Source organism: Cynoglossus semilaevis, chromosome 9, assembly GCF_000523025.1.
Source record: "Cynoglossus semilaevis isolate Cse_v1.0 chromosome 9, Cse_v1.0, whole genome shotgun sequence".
Classification (NCBI taxonomy): domain Eukaryota; kingdom Metazoa; phylum Chordata; class Actinopteri; order Pleuronectiformes; family Cynoglossidae; genus Cynoglossus; species Cynoglossus semilaevis.
Genome location: NC_024315.1, coordinates 12325042 through 12342952, shown reverse-complemented (window position 1 = coordinate 12342952; position 17911 = coordinate 12325042). Strand labels below are relative to the sequence as shown.

Sequence of the window (17911 nt, the reverse complement as noted above, 5' to 3'; positions counted from 1 at the left end):
AGACATATATTCAAGCTTGCACTCGACTAATTCTGTATTTAATTTAACACATGGTTTTGTGATTAATTCAAAATAAAAATAAATGACGTTGTGCTCTAGGACCAGTCCGTCTGGTTAGTCAGGAAGTGCAGGAGCTGCAAAGCTTCTGTTGCAATAGTCATATGATCTGCTTGTCTATATATCTTGTTTTTAAGAAAGCAGCTGCAAAGCTTCTGTTGCAATAGTCATGTGATCTGCTTGTCTGTACGTATATCTTGTTTTTAAGAAAGCAAAGCAGCTATTTTTCAAGGGAAATTTAAAAAAGAAATCAGCTATTTTTCAAGGGAAATTTAGCAATTAGCAATTAATTTAGCAAAATTAGCAATTCAAAAAGGCAAAAAATCCTATTTATCTAAAACTTTCATTATCAGGTAAGTTCACTTTAATGGTTCAAAAATTGTTCTGAGTGGAATGTTCTTTTATTATCTAAATGGGTTATTGAGTAACAGAATTGTATGTGGCATTAACCAGACATGATAAGGAGCTGATTAATAGGCTTATTAGGACAGGACAAACTCAGTCTTTGCACAATTGCCAGAGTCAGAGCAAGTGAGACTTGTAGACAACATGGGGGTCGCTTTAAGACTACAGTGCATGGCACTTCTACACATAATAATGTGCTGTGCATCACTGTAAGTCTGCGGCTTCAGTGCTGCTGCTGACTTTATGATCTCAGACAGTAAACTTTATTTATTAAAGAGTTTTACCTTTCAGTTCTCTAACACAGATGGAGTTTGCCATCCAGCACACCTGGGACAGCGATCCTGTCAGCCATGATCCCATCAAGATCGCCTTCTCTCCTGGACAGGGAGGGCTGAAGATGGAAGTGTCTGGTCCCTTCTTCAATGACCCAGCTGCTCCACCAGGACCACCAGGTCACGCCTTCCCTGGGCTGTGGGATTATGAAGGTAGGTAAAAGTTCTGGAGGCACAAAACGGCTACATATTTGCAAAGAGGATTTTATTAACATATTTTAAAGTAATTGTTAAGTTATGATTATGGATGTTGCTTTTATTTATTTATTTATATTGTAAAAAAAAAAGGTAAATATGATGAGTAAACCTTAAACCTACTCAGCATAAATGACAAATTCACACCATAAGAAGCATATTTAGCCGAGGTCATCACAGTGGTTTCCTAACTTTTTCTGCAATTTGCTGTACCCCTCCGCGCAGTAGCTGTGTGCTCTGTGGGGCCCCGCCCCCCACTTTCAAAACCACTGGTCTAAAGTATAATATTAAAACGCAGTAGCTGTGTGCTCTGTGGGGCCCCACTTTCGAAACCACTGGGCTAAAGTATAATATTAAAACTTTTGAAAATCAAAATATAAACTGTTAAGGATTAAATATAGTGTATATGGGTTTAACAGCTTAAATGATACTGTTGTATGCAGATTAAAGCAAATACTAGATGAGTTGTGACCAATTCTTTTAAAATTGCTCCAAATAAAACATCCCTCTCTGAATAAATCACACGAGTTGACATGTTATGTGCCACAGATATTAAATAAATAATGACCTCTTGCATCATTGTGCTGAGTCATTGTATTGATTCTAACTTTTTCCAACTCAGCCTTTGCCTAATGATTCAAGTTCTATGACACAAGTTTAAGAGGCACATACAGTGCAGGACAAAGTTTCACATTAGGACTAATACTTTGACAGAGTGGACAGTCCTGTCTCGTATTTATGAGGGCATAATGGTTACTGCGGTGTCATAATTAAAGCTGCACTGCGATTAAAATTCCTAATGAGGTTGAGGAACAGCAACGCTATCAAACTGACCCTAAGTGAGTTCGATTTTTGGTTAATGAGCACGGCATATTTGGACTCATTAATGTTAGTTATTAGCCTGGAAACAATCTCTGTTGTAATCTTGGTGCATGCTGAACGCAGTGCAAAGTCAGTGGGTGTGTTCGTTCTAGTATCTGACTCTAAGGTTGGTGTATATTATATTTATTTATGTGTCTCTGCCTTTGTTGAACTTTATACCCCTTTTACAAGTTAACAATGCATTTTTAAACCATTACGTACAACACTAAAGGTCTAATCTGTGTTTTTCTTTCCTTTATCAACTCAGTGGTTGAGTCCTTCTTTCTTGATAGTACGAAGGAAAATTACCTGGAGGTGGAACTTTGTCCGTAAGTAGTAGAAAGTATCGCATGTGTAAATGCATGCATGTGTTTTCACACAATTTTGGAAACTGTTTGTTACTCTATTTGAACGCATGTAGATTCGCTAAATGGCTGTTTTTCCCATTGCGTTGTTTTTATTTTGAAGAGGGATTATATCACATGCAGGGGTGATGAAGTCATTAATATGTCAAGTACTTACAAGAAAAGAAAATCTATTTAAATCACACAGGGACATTTTGACAGGTAGCTCAAAATGTAGACCATAACATTGGAATCAACCTTTTTTTTTTCTACATTGCAGCTCCTTCACCACACACTTCTTCTGACTTGTAAATGCCCACATCTTTTAACCTCATCTGAAATAAAATCTTAGATAGTGATCTCACAATCTAACAGCATTTGGCTTCCTACCAAAACCACTGCCTAGTTGGACGTCTGTAGACAGCTCATTTTCCCAGGAGCCATCCGTGAGCCGACTGCGGAGCTGTGGGGTGTCAGCTCCTCTCTCACCCTCCTCTGGGCGTTTAACATTTTCCACATTTTAGTCATTCTGACCTCATCATCTGTAAGAGATTATTCTTGGCCGTCTGACAGACATCCTTGTAATTTCTTCACTCAATAGACATTGTGAACTTGTTTTTAACCTATCATGGATTCGTTTCCTTATGTCAAAAAAACCCCATCTTGCATCAGCCTTTAAGACAGACGCAGGTTCAAGTTTTAAGGTTGATTATCACATTATGAACAGACAAGTCAATGCGATTTTCAATGCAGCCTTAATGCCAGAGAAAACTGGAATTTACTGAATTCAAGAAAACAATGGACTAACAACATACAGCATGTGATTATCAAAAAATATTCTTTTTTTTTTTTTTTAGACATGGACAAATCTGATTTTGTTGCTGTCAGGAGTCGGCCAAGCTTTTGTGGTAGGCAAACACTCTTGGAGATAATCTGAAAAAACAAAACAAAAAAAAAGTTTCTACAAACTCTAAAAAATCGAATTTCTCTCTCCAGCAACAGCTGCCAATTGTGTTCAGTGCCACAGTCACCGGGGACAGGTGGAAGGGAGAGGCTCTTCTTCCCTGGACATACTTCCCCCCCAATGTGAACAAAATGAACTCCTACGCAATCCACGGATCGGGAGAGGAGCGGACGTATGAGGCTCTCTACCCCATTCCCAAAGCAGACATAGTGGAAGGGCAAAAACCCAACTTGTAAGTAGCTTTTTCTGGATGAACTATGAATAAATAAACAATCTGTAGTTTAATCAAATGTAAAATCATTTAAATATCTTCATATAGCAGCTCAAGCCCATAAATGTGCATTATTCATGACAACAGGCCTTATTGTATATTTGCACCTCATTAAGTTTATGTTACATTGAGCTCAGCGCCATTATTCCTTTCCCTGTGTGTCTGTTGGAAGAGAGAGTCTGTTATTGAGTGTCTGTCACGTTAAGCTTGCACTAGTAAATATGAACATACGTTTTTTCCTCTGGTATATTTTTAATTTATAAAAAAAGACGTGTGAATGTCTTTGGGACACAACATTTGTCTTTGCGAAAATCAGGGTTGGTTTATTTACTTTATCAGACAAAGGATTTGTGTAAGAGTTTATAGACTTCAGTTTTAATCAATTAAAAAAAAAAAACTAATTGTAATAACTTCAGTTTTAATCAATTAAAAAAAAAATACTACTTGCCACATTTTTCTTGCCATGTCACAACGAGCCGCCCATCCTGTCTTCTAAACAGGTTTTTCCCCATTACTCCAAATTGTTCTGTATTAAACAGAAAAGTCTGCAAACTGACACTATTGTCACCTAAGACAATATATCAATAAAACTAAGAAAAAAATACATGAAAAAAACGATACTTTAACACATCCAGCTGAACAGCATCCAGCTGCATTCCAGTAAACCAGTGGTTTTCAGATATTTTTTCACACCCCCCTGAACTGTAATACTATTGAGAACCTATAAATATGTATTTTTTTATCTACGTAAACCACGGTATGAGCTGCTACCACCTAGTGACTGAAGGCTTGTTTATCATTCAAGCATTACAACAGTGGTACACTTCCATATACCATTGGAAGCCTCTCGCGCCCAAACCCTTGCCTGATGGGGGCCCGCCCCACTATTTGGGAACTGCAGTAAACAAATTGTCACGTAAACTTAGTCTCATTTCCATGTGTCAAAAAACAAATGAACACAACGTCCATTTAAAAAGTCTCAACCAAATAGTGACTCAGTGCGGTCAGCAAAGCCACATCTACATGTACCACTGCTCTACTAAATGATGTTAAAGTACCTCCGCAACACTTGGGTTTGTTGACCTACTTAAATAAGCCCAGTGTGACGGCAATGAGACCCTGAACTGCAGTAGGAAGACACACAACACTGGCTGACCTGACTGTGGTGAAAGCCGTTACAGAGCATCAGATCGCCAGTTCACCGCGCATTTTCGAGAAAGATCATTTGAATAAAGTATTGTTCCTGATAGACACCAGTATCCCTTGCATCCCTACTCGCAAATCATAACTAAACTTGTTAGCATCTAAACTGCTAGAAACAAGGAAACTTCCACAATGTTGTTGTTTTTCCTAGTCTGTTTGTTCCCTATCTGAAAACACCTGTCCTCACATGTGAAAATATAAAGCTGTGACAGGTTTTCTTTTGTGGTACTCCAGCTGCAGTATCTCCCGAGTTACTTAAGTTTTGTCTGACTTGTGTGATTTTAAAATTGTTTTGTGGCACAACTTTGAGAACACCCAGGTACATCTTAAAAAAACTGACACTTTTAGATATGTGATGTAGCAGCCAACACCTGAGCAGATAATTACACCCTGGAATTACATGCACAGTTTATGTATGATCGCAGGTGCAGGTTTTATGCATCCTATAATATTCTCTCTTCTTTTTTCTCCCCCCCCCCTCTCTGTCATAGCCATCGCCTGGAGTATTTCCAAAACTTCTCCCTGCAAAGCATTATGGGAGAAGGCTGGGTCCAGCCAGACTCTGACTTGTGGAAAGGAAAACATTGAGCATTTCTAAAAACCCAAAACAAAACAAAAAAAAATCTAATTTTCTGTGTCTCTGTCTTTCACACACACACACACACATATAGCATTAGCATCACAGCCCAAACACTAATTTCACCCAGAACAAAGGTCAATCAGTGTTCATTAATTAATGATGTCAAACGACATGACAAGAAACGTGTTATCAGGTTGTCAGACACACACAGCCTTCACACACAGACACAGACAGACACACACACCCCAAACGGCTGGACGTCACCTGATGTTGCCTCTGCAGACTCTGACCTACAGCCGTTACTATATGCTGAGTGGCCACTCATGGTTGACCTCCAGCTCCTAGAGCAGGCATGGGCAAACTAAGGCCCGGGGGCCGGTTGCGGCCCGTTCAGCTTTTTAATCCGGCCCACCAAACTTTTCCAAATTATATCATTTATTCATTTTATCATTCTACTTCTGCCTTTTCCCTTCAATACCCATGTTTTCACAACAGATGGTGTAGAAAATGATAAAAGCATTTTAGCGCTTCAGCCTTTATGCATGACTTACAATGACACTTATACATTTATCTTGGTTCACACAAACTCTCCATCTATCTGCTCCTGACCCGCCCCCCCGTTCAATTTTAGGACAACTGTGGCCCACGAGTCAAAAAGTTTGCTCATGCCTGGGCTATAGTACGTAGCATGTGTGTGCGTGTGTGTTTTAGCTTAATGACATCAGACAGAATGTTTGTGTTTCTGCTGCAGAATATACACAATACACCCCCCCTCACCTCCTACCAACACACACACCCTGCAGAAAACACACACATGGTTTGGTCATTACTCTATGACACCTTAAATTCTGTTTGCCCAATAAACATGTTTTATAAATGAATTACCTCTGCTAAATTGCCTGTTATTTTTCTCTCCAGGTTGTTTTGTGAAATATCACTTTTATAATTACTATTATTATTTTTTTGTCATTCAAATAAATAAATTTCATTCTTTTTTAAGTGATATTAAATCACCTGAAATAGAAAACACTACATGCACAGCGCTTCTCCTCAGGGTTTTTTTTTTTTCCGAGAGGACAAAATCACACTTACTTTACTTTGTCTGCTACGACAGCTACGAAATAATTGAAGCAAAGTTCAGAAGCAGTAGGTCTGTCTTCAGTCTCCAGTTGTGTGTGTGGTTAAACGTCTAAAACATCATTAGCATAAAATAATTTTAGAAAAAGAATGTCAAAAGGCCAGGCAACAGTAGAATTGTGGGTGAAATGTTCTGCGGTGTACTTCGTACTTTGTGTCCCAGCCTGAAGAACATACTATAGTACATCAAAAAGAAGGATGTACAGTAGGTGTGTAAGACAACTACGTATACTGTATATATATACATATATATATACACAGTATACATACATATACAAATAGTGTATATACAGTATATAGTCTATATATACTGTATACATATATAGAAATACAAATATACAATATATATTTCCATATATTTGCATAGATATATAAACAAACATATATATATATATATATATATATACATATATATATATATATTATACTATATATACTGTATACAGACACATATATGTATATACAGTGGGGCTTCAAGATACGAGCTACCTGGAATACAAGTTTTCATTTAATATAAAATGCTTTCCTTGATATTATTTTATATTATCAATATATATATGTCATATATTTATGTTTTGATGTTTAAACAGGGGCAAATTACAGTTTAAATAATAGTATATTTCTGCGGGGCTGGAAAGAATTAATTGGTTTTTAATCGAGATACGAGCGCTGTTGTGGAACGGATTAAACTTGTATCTTGAAGCCCCATCGTATATATTAACATGGTTCTGAAGATTAATTGTAGAGGAGAGTAAAAAATCAAGATAAAATAAAGACATTGCTAATACCCAATTCATTGTAAAATTAAGACACAATTATCATTTAACATGAAATTTCTCTTTTTTGGATAATGTCCCATTTGTATAGCAAACACATTTTGGCAAAAAAAGTTCCTATTTTTTGCCTGTGTTCAATGTGTTGGAGCATCAAATACAACAATCCCCAGCGCCAACATTTTGGATTCACATACAGTCTATGTTGTTCCAGCGCCAACATTTTGGATTCACATACATTCTATGTTGTTCTCTTAATTTTATCCATGTCTAGATAGAGCATTGAAGTGAATTAACAATTGAAGCCTCATGCTCTACCAACATTATTGTGTCCATTGTTGTGACGTATTTTAGGACACAACAACTGTGACAGGTCTACCACACAAGGGTAAATAATGACGCAACAGTGCGAGAGTGGAAACTGATCTGGAGAACAGATCGATACGTTTACTGGTTTGTACCTCCTCTAAGTCTATTATTGGAAATTTCAGTGGCATCCATGCAGTGCATACACCAACATCCAATGGCGTAATGCAGGGATACCTTTTCTCTAGAGTATTTTCTTAAAACGTACCGGTGTTTGCTGATATGCATGGCTATAACTGCAAAAAGGCCTAAAAAGTAATGGTTTGGGTTTATTTTTTTTGTCTGTTTAGACCACAGGAGATTCAGGCATCACAATATTACAATATAAACATCATAAACACTCTTAGATGCTCAGTGGGACAGACGGCTCTTTAAAGATGCAGACAAAGAAACAGCATTTCGGGCCTGATTTTATTCTACTTAACAATCCCAACCTGCGTCCTCCTCCTTGTAATGCCAAGCGCTGTGATGGGAGGATAGAGAAGATGTATTATTCTGATCACAAAGAGGGGGAAAACACCATGAGACTGAAGAACAAAAGGCTAAAGTTGTTTTCTGCAAGTTAGATTGCAGTCCTTCTGTCTCTGCAATGACTACCTTGTTAACGAAGTTGGCCGGTTCAACTGAAATACATATATTGGTACGAGGTCTCCCACAGGAGTCAGTGTTTGTAAACCACATTAAGGTCAATGTTTCGCCCGCCCGCAGCAAAAACATGTGAGTAGATGAGCTCACATAAAAAAAAGGTGCTGTACTCACACTTTTCATTTCATCAGCGGTCGCATAAATGAGGAAATGTTCGGTTTTAACGGCGAACGCCCTTTCCGACTGACCAATCTAGTTTTATCAGGGATTGGATGCAGCACTAGGTGTCTGGAGAATGATTATAGTCCTTAGAAGCAGAAACTGGATGGAGCCCCATCTCAGCATGAGAGAGGCTGCAGAGGAACACTAGTGATTTTTACACGTGGATGAAAAATGAGGCTAATGTCCCACTAATGACCCAACTTGCGGTGTTTTTTTTTTTTCTGTAATTACTTTTACAGAGAATGAAACAGAACTTTTTTGTCATTTTAGCAACTTGTTCCAACAGCATCATCAGAAAAACAATTGATTTCAACACACACTTCTAGTGTTTATGTGGCCTTTGCGGTGCAACAACGTCCAGCAGTAGACGTAACACTGTCCAGTGGTTGAATACGGGGCTTGGGATTAAAAGTGTGCTGGGAAGAAATTGGAGATCATTTTTTTTCTATCATTTTTCAAAACCTTTTCCAATAGCATCCGCAGAGAATCAATACACTATGTGTGATCTCTTTGGACCACCGAACAGGGTTGGGGGTGTCCTAGGGGCTCGTGATCAGGAGGGGCCCAGAGTGCTTTGTACTCTCTCCCAAAATCCCTGGCGATGCCTCTGTTTGATGACAACACGCTATCATACACATTTAGTATCGTCTTTCAACAAAGACCAGCAGTAGAGGGCAGCAGTCTCCACAACCGCCAGCCAAATCACACTGCAAGGTACCAGCCCCTCATGAACCTTCCTGCGGGTGGTGAGTCCACAGGAAGGCTCCCGCCCTAACCGGGATTCAAGCTTGCCCAGGAGGTGAACCCTGGGGTTCCACACCAATGACAGAGACGTTGGACCAAAGCGCCACGATCCAGATAACAGGTTGCGATAAATGTTTTTCAAATCTGGAATAACTTGACAAAGCCTTTGTAGTGTCAATGAACTATGTCGGAATGTGCTGTACGCTCATATTCTAAAACACACTTCTGGGCCTACGTCCCCCATCTCTCAGTCCTAGTGACGTCCCACTGGTACAAGAGGATATGTTTTTTGGGGTCAGGTTCACATTGTACAACCCTGTTTTAGAAAAACGACGTGAATCGGGATCATCTACTGTGACAAGTGTAAAATACTTCAAAAGTAATTTAATTGATGGCGTTTTGGCCCAGAGGCAATGTCTCTGTCATTGGTGTGGAACCCCAGGGTTCACCTCCTGGGCAAGATCGAATCCTGGTTAGGGAGGTTGGTACCTTCCAGTGGACTCACCACCTGCAGGAAGGTTCAGAGGTTCTGGTGCGGGGCAGTGTGAAGTGGATGGCGGTCATGAACACCGCTGCCCCCGCGACCCAGTAACGGATAAGCGGACGAAAATGATGGATAGATGGTAACTTAATCTCTGGAAAATTATGGCAAATCAGACAATTGCAAATCATTCTTTTTGAATGTTTATAGTCTCAGTCACTAGTTTCACATTAGACTTCATCAGAATGCCATAGGCCCCTTGTTTACAAACTCAACTCACATGACGTTTCCACATTAATAAATCTCCGGCCTTCAAAACTGGACAATTCCATCCATTTCTTACTCATCGCCGAAAGTGTAAATAAAGAAAGTATTTGTGGTATTATAGATTCCCGTGGCATAAGGAAGTCTGTTCAGAGCAAAGGGAGCTCCTGTTAGTGAGCAGTTGCTATTAGAGTCTTTGGTGAGAGTACATATCAAAGACTCTCTCACTTACTTTCCACCTACTTGAGAGGAGTAGAAGATCACAGGCCCTGTGATCCTCAGTGCACACGCACAATGACTGAGGATTTACGAATCTCTTTTTTCTCACTGACCCCGCAAGTCTCTCCCTCTTGCCCCTGCCCCGGCCCTTTATGCAACCCATGTATTTATCACGGTCTCCCCTTAGATCACTGGAAGGCAAATCAAGCATTCTAACCTGAAGACAGGGAGCCGGCTGATTTTCATGTTGGATCTGTAGCTCTGTGCTGTGGCAGCCCAAAATCCCATATTGAGCCTTATCAGTTTTAATTGGCGTTTTCTCCTTTGAAATGCAAGCTGTGATTAGACAGAGTGAGAGAGACCACTGCTAAAGCCCCCTCCTTATCATCCTGCCCGCGGTGCTTTGCCACCTCGGTGCACACATTTAACCCACACATGCACAAGAAACCGCTGCATTGTTTTCCATTTCTTACCGCTGAAATGTCAACGTTAAATGGCAGGTGATGCCCAAACGGAATTGTCCCCAAAAATCTTTTGATTTTCCGTAACCAGGGACTACCCGCTTCTGCACAGATGGGCGCAGAATATGTGTCCACAGTTGGATTCAAACGGAGTTCTCTCTAATTAGTGTGAAGAGATGAGAGGGTAGAGCAGAAACAGGTAGCTGCTTCCCCCTCTACCACTGGAGCGTCTGCAGACAAGCAGACACAAGAGCTGACTTATCCCCTGCAGGGGAGGGAAAAAAATGAGAGACTAGCCTGCTCTGAAACATTCAGCACCAGCTTAAGGGTGATTCACTGTGTCAGAAAGTTTCTCCTGCTCCCCCCAGACCTACACCCTACCCCCACCCAAAAGTCATGCATCTCATTTCTTCTAAGTTTAAAGAGTGTTTGAGGGTATGAATGAGGATAAAGTTGTGACGAAAAATAGAACGCAAGGGGATACAGGATGATCCTGGAACATGAAGAGCGCCAGATATTGAAAAAGCGAAAAGCAGTAATGACTTTGTGCGAGTCATAGGGATTTCAGTGGAAGGGGTTGGAATGAAAGATTCATAATGGAAGAAAAAATGTACTGTGACAATGTGTCAGGCCTGTGCAGGTTAATGCACAAAGCAGTATTGAACACTACACCACTACACTGCAGTCTGAGTTGACAACACGGTGCAGTAGTCAATTCGTCTATGGCTGCCGTCCAATCAAGCACAATGCACAAATGAACTCTAATCAGTGCTCATGCGGGGCTTCATCTTAACTAATCACCAAAGTGCAGCTTGAGCCAAAACAATACATGAGTATTAGTTTGAAAGATTTGTGCAGTTCACCGTTTGGCTGCACTTTCATTATTGTTTCAGGACGTCGCTGTGACTGCTGACAGTCACGGCGGCATAAACAAGTCAGACCGAGGGCGGGAGTCAGTCACACAGTCCATTACTGATGGAGATTAATAGAGATGAAAACTTTATTCAATTTTCAAAGTCGATCTTCAACTGCATATGGTCTAATTCAGTACCGCGCGGTAATAAAGTGGTTACTGCTCCTGCCTTACAGCAAGAAACTCAGTGGTTGGCTTGTTTGATTCTCAATCTCAATACAATGTACAATGTTTTGTACTGAACTGGCTAAGTGTGCAGGGTTTAACTCCGCCCCCACCAGATGACTGCTGGGATTGCGTTCAGCTCCCCCACCATAAAAACATTAGGTGATACAAGCTGAATAAATGAAATATTCCTCGAGTTTCCTATTCATGCATTTCTTTAAAGCATTATACTTTTATTTATCTTCCATAAACAATAGTAGCAATTAAAAATATCTATTTTTCATAGATTTCAGAGTGGGAGATACGCCTCCACTGGGGGGCTCCAGAGCACTTAAGGGGATTCATAGGATATCAATTCTTTCTCATTATTTTTATAGAAGGATAAAACTGATTTTTTTTATATTTTCAACTTTTTGCAATGATTAGGGAAAACAATCCTCCCTCCCATGGATTCATAATACAACAAACGCCTGCAGTGGATGTACACTGTCCACTGGTTATATACAAGCTTCAGGAATGAGAGCAAGTTTTAAGTCTCATCATGGAAATTCTTTGAAAAGGATTACATGTTCTCTACATGTTCTTTATTCGGAATTGATAGTGAATAAACCACTAAAGAACACCAGTCAATGGTAGAGTCAGACTATGCACAAAAAAGGTGCGAATATAAAATGTATTTTTTCTCCCTCTGTTTGTGTGTGTGTGTTTATTTTGGGGCTAATTGCAGTTGAAGTCTGCTAGTGTTGCACATACCAGGATGTGGCATGGCTAGAATGTGAGATGAAGCTGTGAGAGAGTGGGGAGGAAAAGAGAGAGATGCAGAATCTAGCAAAGGGCATTAATGAGGGCCAGACAAGCTCTAACTCTTAATAACACTGCAGTGAGCAAGAAAGAGAGGGAGCAACCAGAAAAAAAGAAGGAATGGGAAACAGGGAGAGGTTTTTATTTGAGCAGAATGTTGCAAAAATATTTGCCAACTTAGGCAAATGGGCTCTTTATTTTTTCACCCCACAATTAAATGTGCATCGATATGTAAACAGGGCAACTTAGAGGACAGGACACGCAGTGGGGAACATAACACAGTTATTGCTTTTCTTATGGGCAGCTCAATCTTTTATTCAGCACAACATGGCAGATTTTTAACTTGCAAATGTTTCTATCTGGGAGTGAATGCAGAGCGGACCCAAGTGCAGCAGGTAAGTATAATGGATTTATTAATCAACAACTCACTATGGTAAAATCCAAAATGTCATGGGAAGATGCGGTGATGGCAGTGGTGGTGGCGTGACCAGGACAGAGAAATGCTTGAAACAGCGATGGCTGTGGAAGTGGAGGTGAACAGACGCTGGAGAGGTCTGGATTTACAGGAAAGGGATGGCGGTGGAGTCAGAGGGTAACAGTGCAGTGCCAATGTGCTGACCAGCAAGAAGCGGGTCCACCAGGGAATGATCCCGAGAGGAAAGCAGGCAGAGGAGCGTTAGGTCTAGCGAATGATCCCAGACAAGGCACAGCGAATAAAACACAGGACTTTCTAATGGCCTGGGAGTTTACCACACAAGTACTGGAAACGAACTGGCACAGAGTCCCAGAGGAGCAGATGGTTATAAGCCGACATCCTGATGATGAGGAAATAGCCAGCAGGTGTGTAACAGCAATCAATCTGGAACTCGGTGCCGCAATAGAAAAAGAGAAAATAGATTAAAAAAAAAAACACCCCAAAAAACAAACATAGACTATATAGAGTATAAACTATTTAAAAAAAATCCCAGGACCTCAGAGAACTCCCCACCCCCCCCAACAGGTACTCCCACGCACCCTAAGTTTGTTGGGAATTTCGTTGTACCCCCTTGCTACAATGACAATAAAGGCTATTCTATTTTATTCTGTGGAAGTCTGTAATGACGAAGGTTCCAGAATAAAAGAGCGAGGTACCCAGGAGCACTCCACTGGGGCATAACCTTCACAGTCCACAAGGTACAGAAACCCCTTGACTCTGCAGCATGTAGGATGGTCACCCACCTCGAGGACACATAGGACATCACAGATTTCAACAGAGACACATGGAAGGTGGGGTTGATATAAGAGACCGGGGCAGTTTTAAATGGACAGAAGTTGGACTAATGATTTTCTCCACTCCCTCCAACCAGTGTCTCTACTCTTCCAGTGCTAGGACCACTGCCAACAGGTCTCAATTTCCCACATCATAGTTGCGTTGAGCGACAGTGAGTGGCCTAGAAAAGAAGGCAAAGGAATGCCTCCTTTGATCACCAGTGGAGCGCTGGGACAATACTGGCCCTAGTCCTGGGTCTGAGCATGATCTCAGTGTGTGAGCACTGGAGCTGAGGTGAGTTTAGACTCTAAAGGAAAGTCTTGAAAGTTTAAACATCCTTTCAGCTTAAGTGGACCAGAGGAAGGCAACCTTAGTGGTTACAATGTAACAGAGGAAACAGCTTAAATCCTGATAAAAATCACACATATCTGCCTTGATGTTTAGCCTGTTCTCCAGAAGTCACCTCAGCACCAGCCTCACAATGCTGGACATGCTCTTCCAAGTTCCCGGAAAATAACGGTGATGTAAACGATGAAAATAACGGAACATTTACCAACGCCTGAAAGGTTGCTCGCATAACCAGATATTCAAAATGTCCTAACGAGATATTGAAAGCCGTCTTCCACTCATCTACCGCTCTAATTCTGACCAAGTGGCAAACATTTTTCAGGTTTAATTTAGGAAAAACGGTGGCTTCATGTAACAGTTGGAATGTTAAGTCGACCATCCTCCTAACCCTGATGCTTACAAATATATGCCTAATCTCAATCAGTAGCCCAACTCTAATCCAACCCTCATCATAATCCTCAAAAACAAAACGCCAACAAGGACAATTAAAATTATATATATATTTTCCCCCACAACATAAATGTCCCCATAAGTATAGCTTTACCTGGAAAAAATACACAGACAAAATCAGCTATGATTTTTCGGGCATGGATTCTACCTGCAGAAAACCCATAGTCACATGGACACAGGTTCTTCCAGAAGGGAAGAGTAATCACCACTCTTCCACCATGCGGTGGGTAAATGAGTCATCGCCTAAACCGTACATAAAAAAATAAAAAATAAAAATAACATCAGTATCAATTAGCAAAGAAGGTAAACAAAGCCTTTGGTTTGATCACTGCGGAATATAAATCATCACCTCTTTGCTAATAGATCACATTATATTCCCACCTGCCCTCTGATTCTGTTACTGCACTGTTTATCTTTCACTTTCACAGTAGATGGATGGAAAAAGGGCAGTTAATATAAAAAATTAAATTACCCTTTCTTTTAGCAGGCATAATAACCACCCATTAGCTGTAGCATCTAATTATTGGAGAATATTTGTACCTGTACAATAAACTCACGCCAGAAGCAAACTCTCGCTACAGAAGTTCGCATGTTGAGAAGACAGAGAGTCCGTTTGTTTTTTATTAGAAAATAGACCACATTAAACTGCTAGGTAATTTATGTGCAGCTTGATGTTACTGGTAGTAAGTACGCAAGTTCAGCAACTAATAATTGGGAGATAAATCACCCTGTTGCTATGGCAACAAACACTTAAAAGTGGTAATGGCAAACTGAAGGCACAGTGATTGTGTTCGAGTATCTCAGGTTTTCTCTCTCTCTCTCTCTCTGTCATTTCTGTTCTCCGAGTGTATGTGCGTGTATACGCTTGTCCGCCTATGCATATGCATTTCCACCACCTCCTGCTCATTACCACAGTGGTCCTGCGGTAACGCTGCTACTGTTAAGCGTTCGGAGTGCGTGCAGATTCATTCCATTAGGGCCCTATTTCGTCTGCGTTATTCTTAAAGGTGGAGTTATTTCTTATTTAACTCGGCAGCAAATGTTGAAATACAAAAAAAAAAATTATTCGACTGCAAATGGTGAGCAGAAAAAAAAACAAAACATGAATTATGCAGCGCAATCTACCTCCTCTTTCACAGTTATGATTTGTCTAACATCTCTTTTTTTAAAAAAAAATTGTAATGCCGCTTTTTACTTTCTTTTTTAAAAATCCTAATCTCTTCACCTACAACCCGTTTCTACTCTCTTCTCCTCCGGGGTGCTGTCCTCTTCTCTCCAGTCCCCTTCAGTTCATGAAATGGATGGAAGCAGAAAAGGCATTAGCCTAGATGAATGGATGGGCTGGCCTAATACAATCTGCCCCACTTCAGCAGGCAATTTAATATGGACTCGTCCACAGCTTGGTTACCCCGCCGGGGCACTGCACTAAATCTCACTTTGACTTGTTATGATGGATACAGATCTGACACATCCACACATCCACATCAAAACAGAGAGAGTCCGAGTGTGGTTTTTTTGTGTGTGTTCATCTGTGTGTGTGTGTGTGTGTGTGTACAGACATGATGGATTTGACAGACAATCGGCAGACGGCTGATCTGTGAGAGGCAGAAGAGATAATTATAGTATTTATCTGGGTTAAGTGTCACGGCTGCCTGTGCTGCATCACATACACATAAAAGGCTTAAATATCTCTAAAAGCATTCCATCAATTCAAAACACCTGCACCTTACCTTTTTCACAGAGGAGAATTTAAATAGAAAAAAATAAAGTAAATAATAAACGTAATATAACATAAAAAAGTAAGTAAATAAAATAAACTCCACTGATTAAGTCAATGTCTTTGTCAAAAGAATCTAGTCTGCTGTGGGTATAATGTTGTCAATAAAAAGGCATGAATGACAGATAGACAAAGGACTAGTTCATTTTTTAAATGAAAGGCCAAGCTTTAGTTTTTAAAAAGAGGGAAGACAGAGTAGAATGTCATTCTGAAGTGCAAACAGCATCATTGTTCTCCTCCTACTCTAAAACTACCGAAATCTCTTAGAAGCATTTTCTCCTTGACATTAATTATTTATGACTTGGAGTGCAATAATCTGAGTTTATAAATACAAAAAAATATGTTGAAACATGGTGTACTTGCTTTATCATGTGGGTGTTATCACATTTTATTTGTATCTCAACGGTCGATCACCCCTTTTCACGGAACAAAATTATTCACAAAGAATTTCCACCATTGGATGAAAAGTTTATCCAGTGGTGGGAATTAATCTTACAGATGCATTTGAGTTGGACTGGAGACTATTTTTCATCTTTTCATCAGCTCTGTGGCTAAATGAGTCACTGTGAAAAATAATAGTAAGTAAAAATGTTATTCAGATACATTTGAAATCAAAAAGTATGAAAAATGTAAAAACTAATTTGCAGAACTTTTTTGCAAAGAAGTAAACTGTGTTCTGACCGTTTACCCTCTTCCCTGACTCCCCTACCTCTATTCAACTACCGTCACACCCTTTGCCTGGATGGACTTGATATAGTATGATGTAGATCTATATCTATATCTATCTATATGCTGCAGTGCACTTCACTTTTGGTTACTACTGGTGTTCCTCAGGGATCTGCTTTTGACCCCCTGTTGTTGTTATATGTCCTCTTGGCAACAGCTATCTCTTCAACTGCCACCTTAAGCTCAACTGTAATAAAACTGAGATTCTCCTTATTGGCACAAAATAAAATTTCTTAGCCCTACACTTTACATCAATAAAATAACATATATTGTCAGTTTAAAGCAGCCCCCACCTCTGACCCAAACCCCCGCAAATTGAATTACTACCGAGAGCCTGATAACGTATATTTTTATCTGTACAAACCACTGTATGAGTTGCTGCCACCTAGTGGCTGTTATCATTCAAGCATTATAGCAGTGGTACATTTATGTCCAGCGTGCCATATTTCATTGGAAGCCCCTCACGCCCCCCCTGGCACCTCACCACGCAAAGGGCTGTGAGGTCACCTAAAAGTATCTAGCAAAGACTTGGTGATGATAGAGGTGCCCCTTTGACCAGAGTATAGAATCAAAAAGGAATAAACAAATACATTTTCAGAAATGATTTAGACCTCAATTATGTGTGATAACTACTTAGGAACAAACATAAGTGGTTTAATTCGCAGCGGTCTGAAGAAGAATGAAAGTTAGTGCCTCTGGTCTGAAATCCAAGTACCAGCCTACCAGAAACCTTTAAGTCAAGATAAGGAACCAATCAATGTTTTGAAAGTCAGAGTGAGCCGTGCACAGTCATTTATCTCCACAGACTCAATGAATCTCCCACTATCATTAAACAGGTTAATCAATGCAGCACAGAGCAGTCCTCAGTGACAACTTTAGTAAGACACCCTAATTGTCCCTTACTTCAGGTAAATACTATTCCTTTTTAATTCCTTTTAATTCCTTTTAATTCCTTTTTAATTCCTTACTATTCCTTACTATTCCTTACTACCAGACCAGCAAATGGCCCAAACCAAAT

General features: G+C 40.1%; 1 protein-coding gene across 1 annotated transcript; it reads left to right on the top strand.

Annotated features, from left to right (window-relative positions):
• The first annotated feature begins 443 nt into the window (after window positions 1-443).
• Window positions 444-5245, top strand: c9h4orf33 (chromosome 9 C4orf33 homolog). Its single transcript, XM_008317233.3, is given in 7 exon segments — window positions 444-671; window positions 754-947; window positions 2119-2179; window positions 3052-3059; window positions 3062-3102; window positions 3191-3390; window positions 5124-5245. Coding segments are annotated over 7 exon segments (666 nt in total). The 5' UTR covers window positions 444-606; the 3' UTR covers window positions 5221-5245.
• Window positions 5246-17911: the final 12666 nt, after the last annotated feature.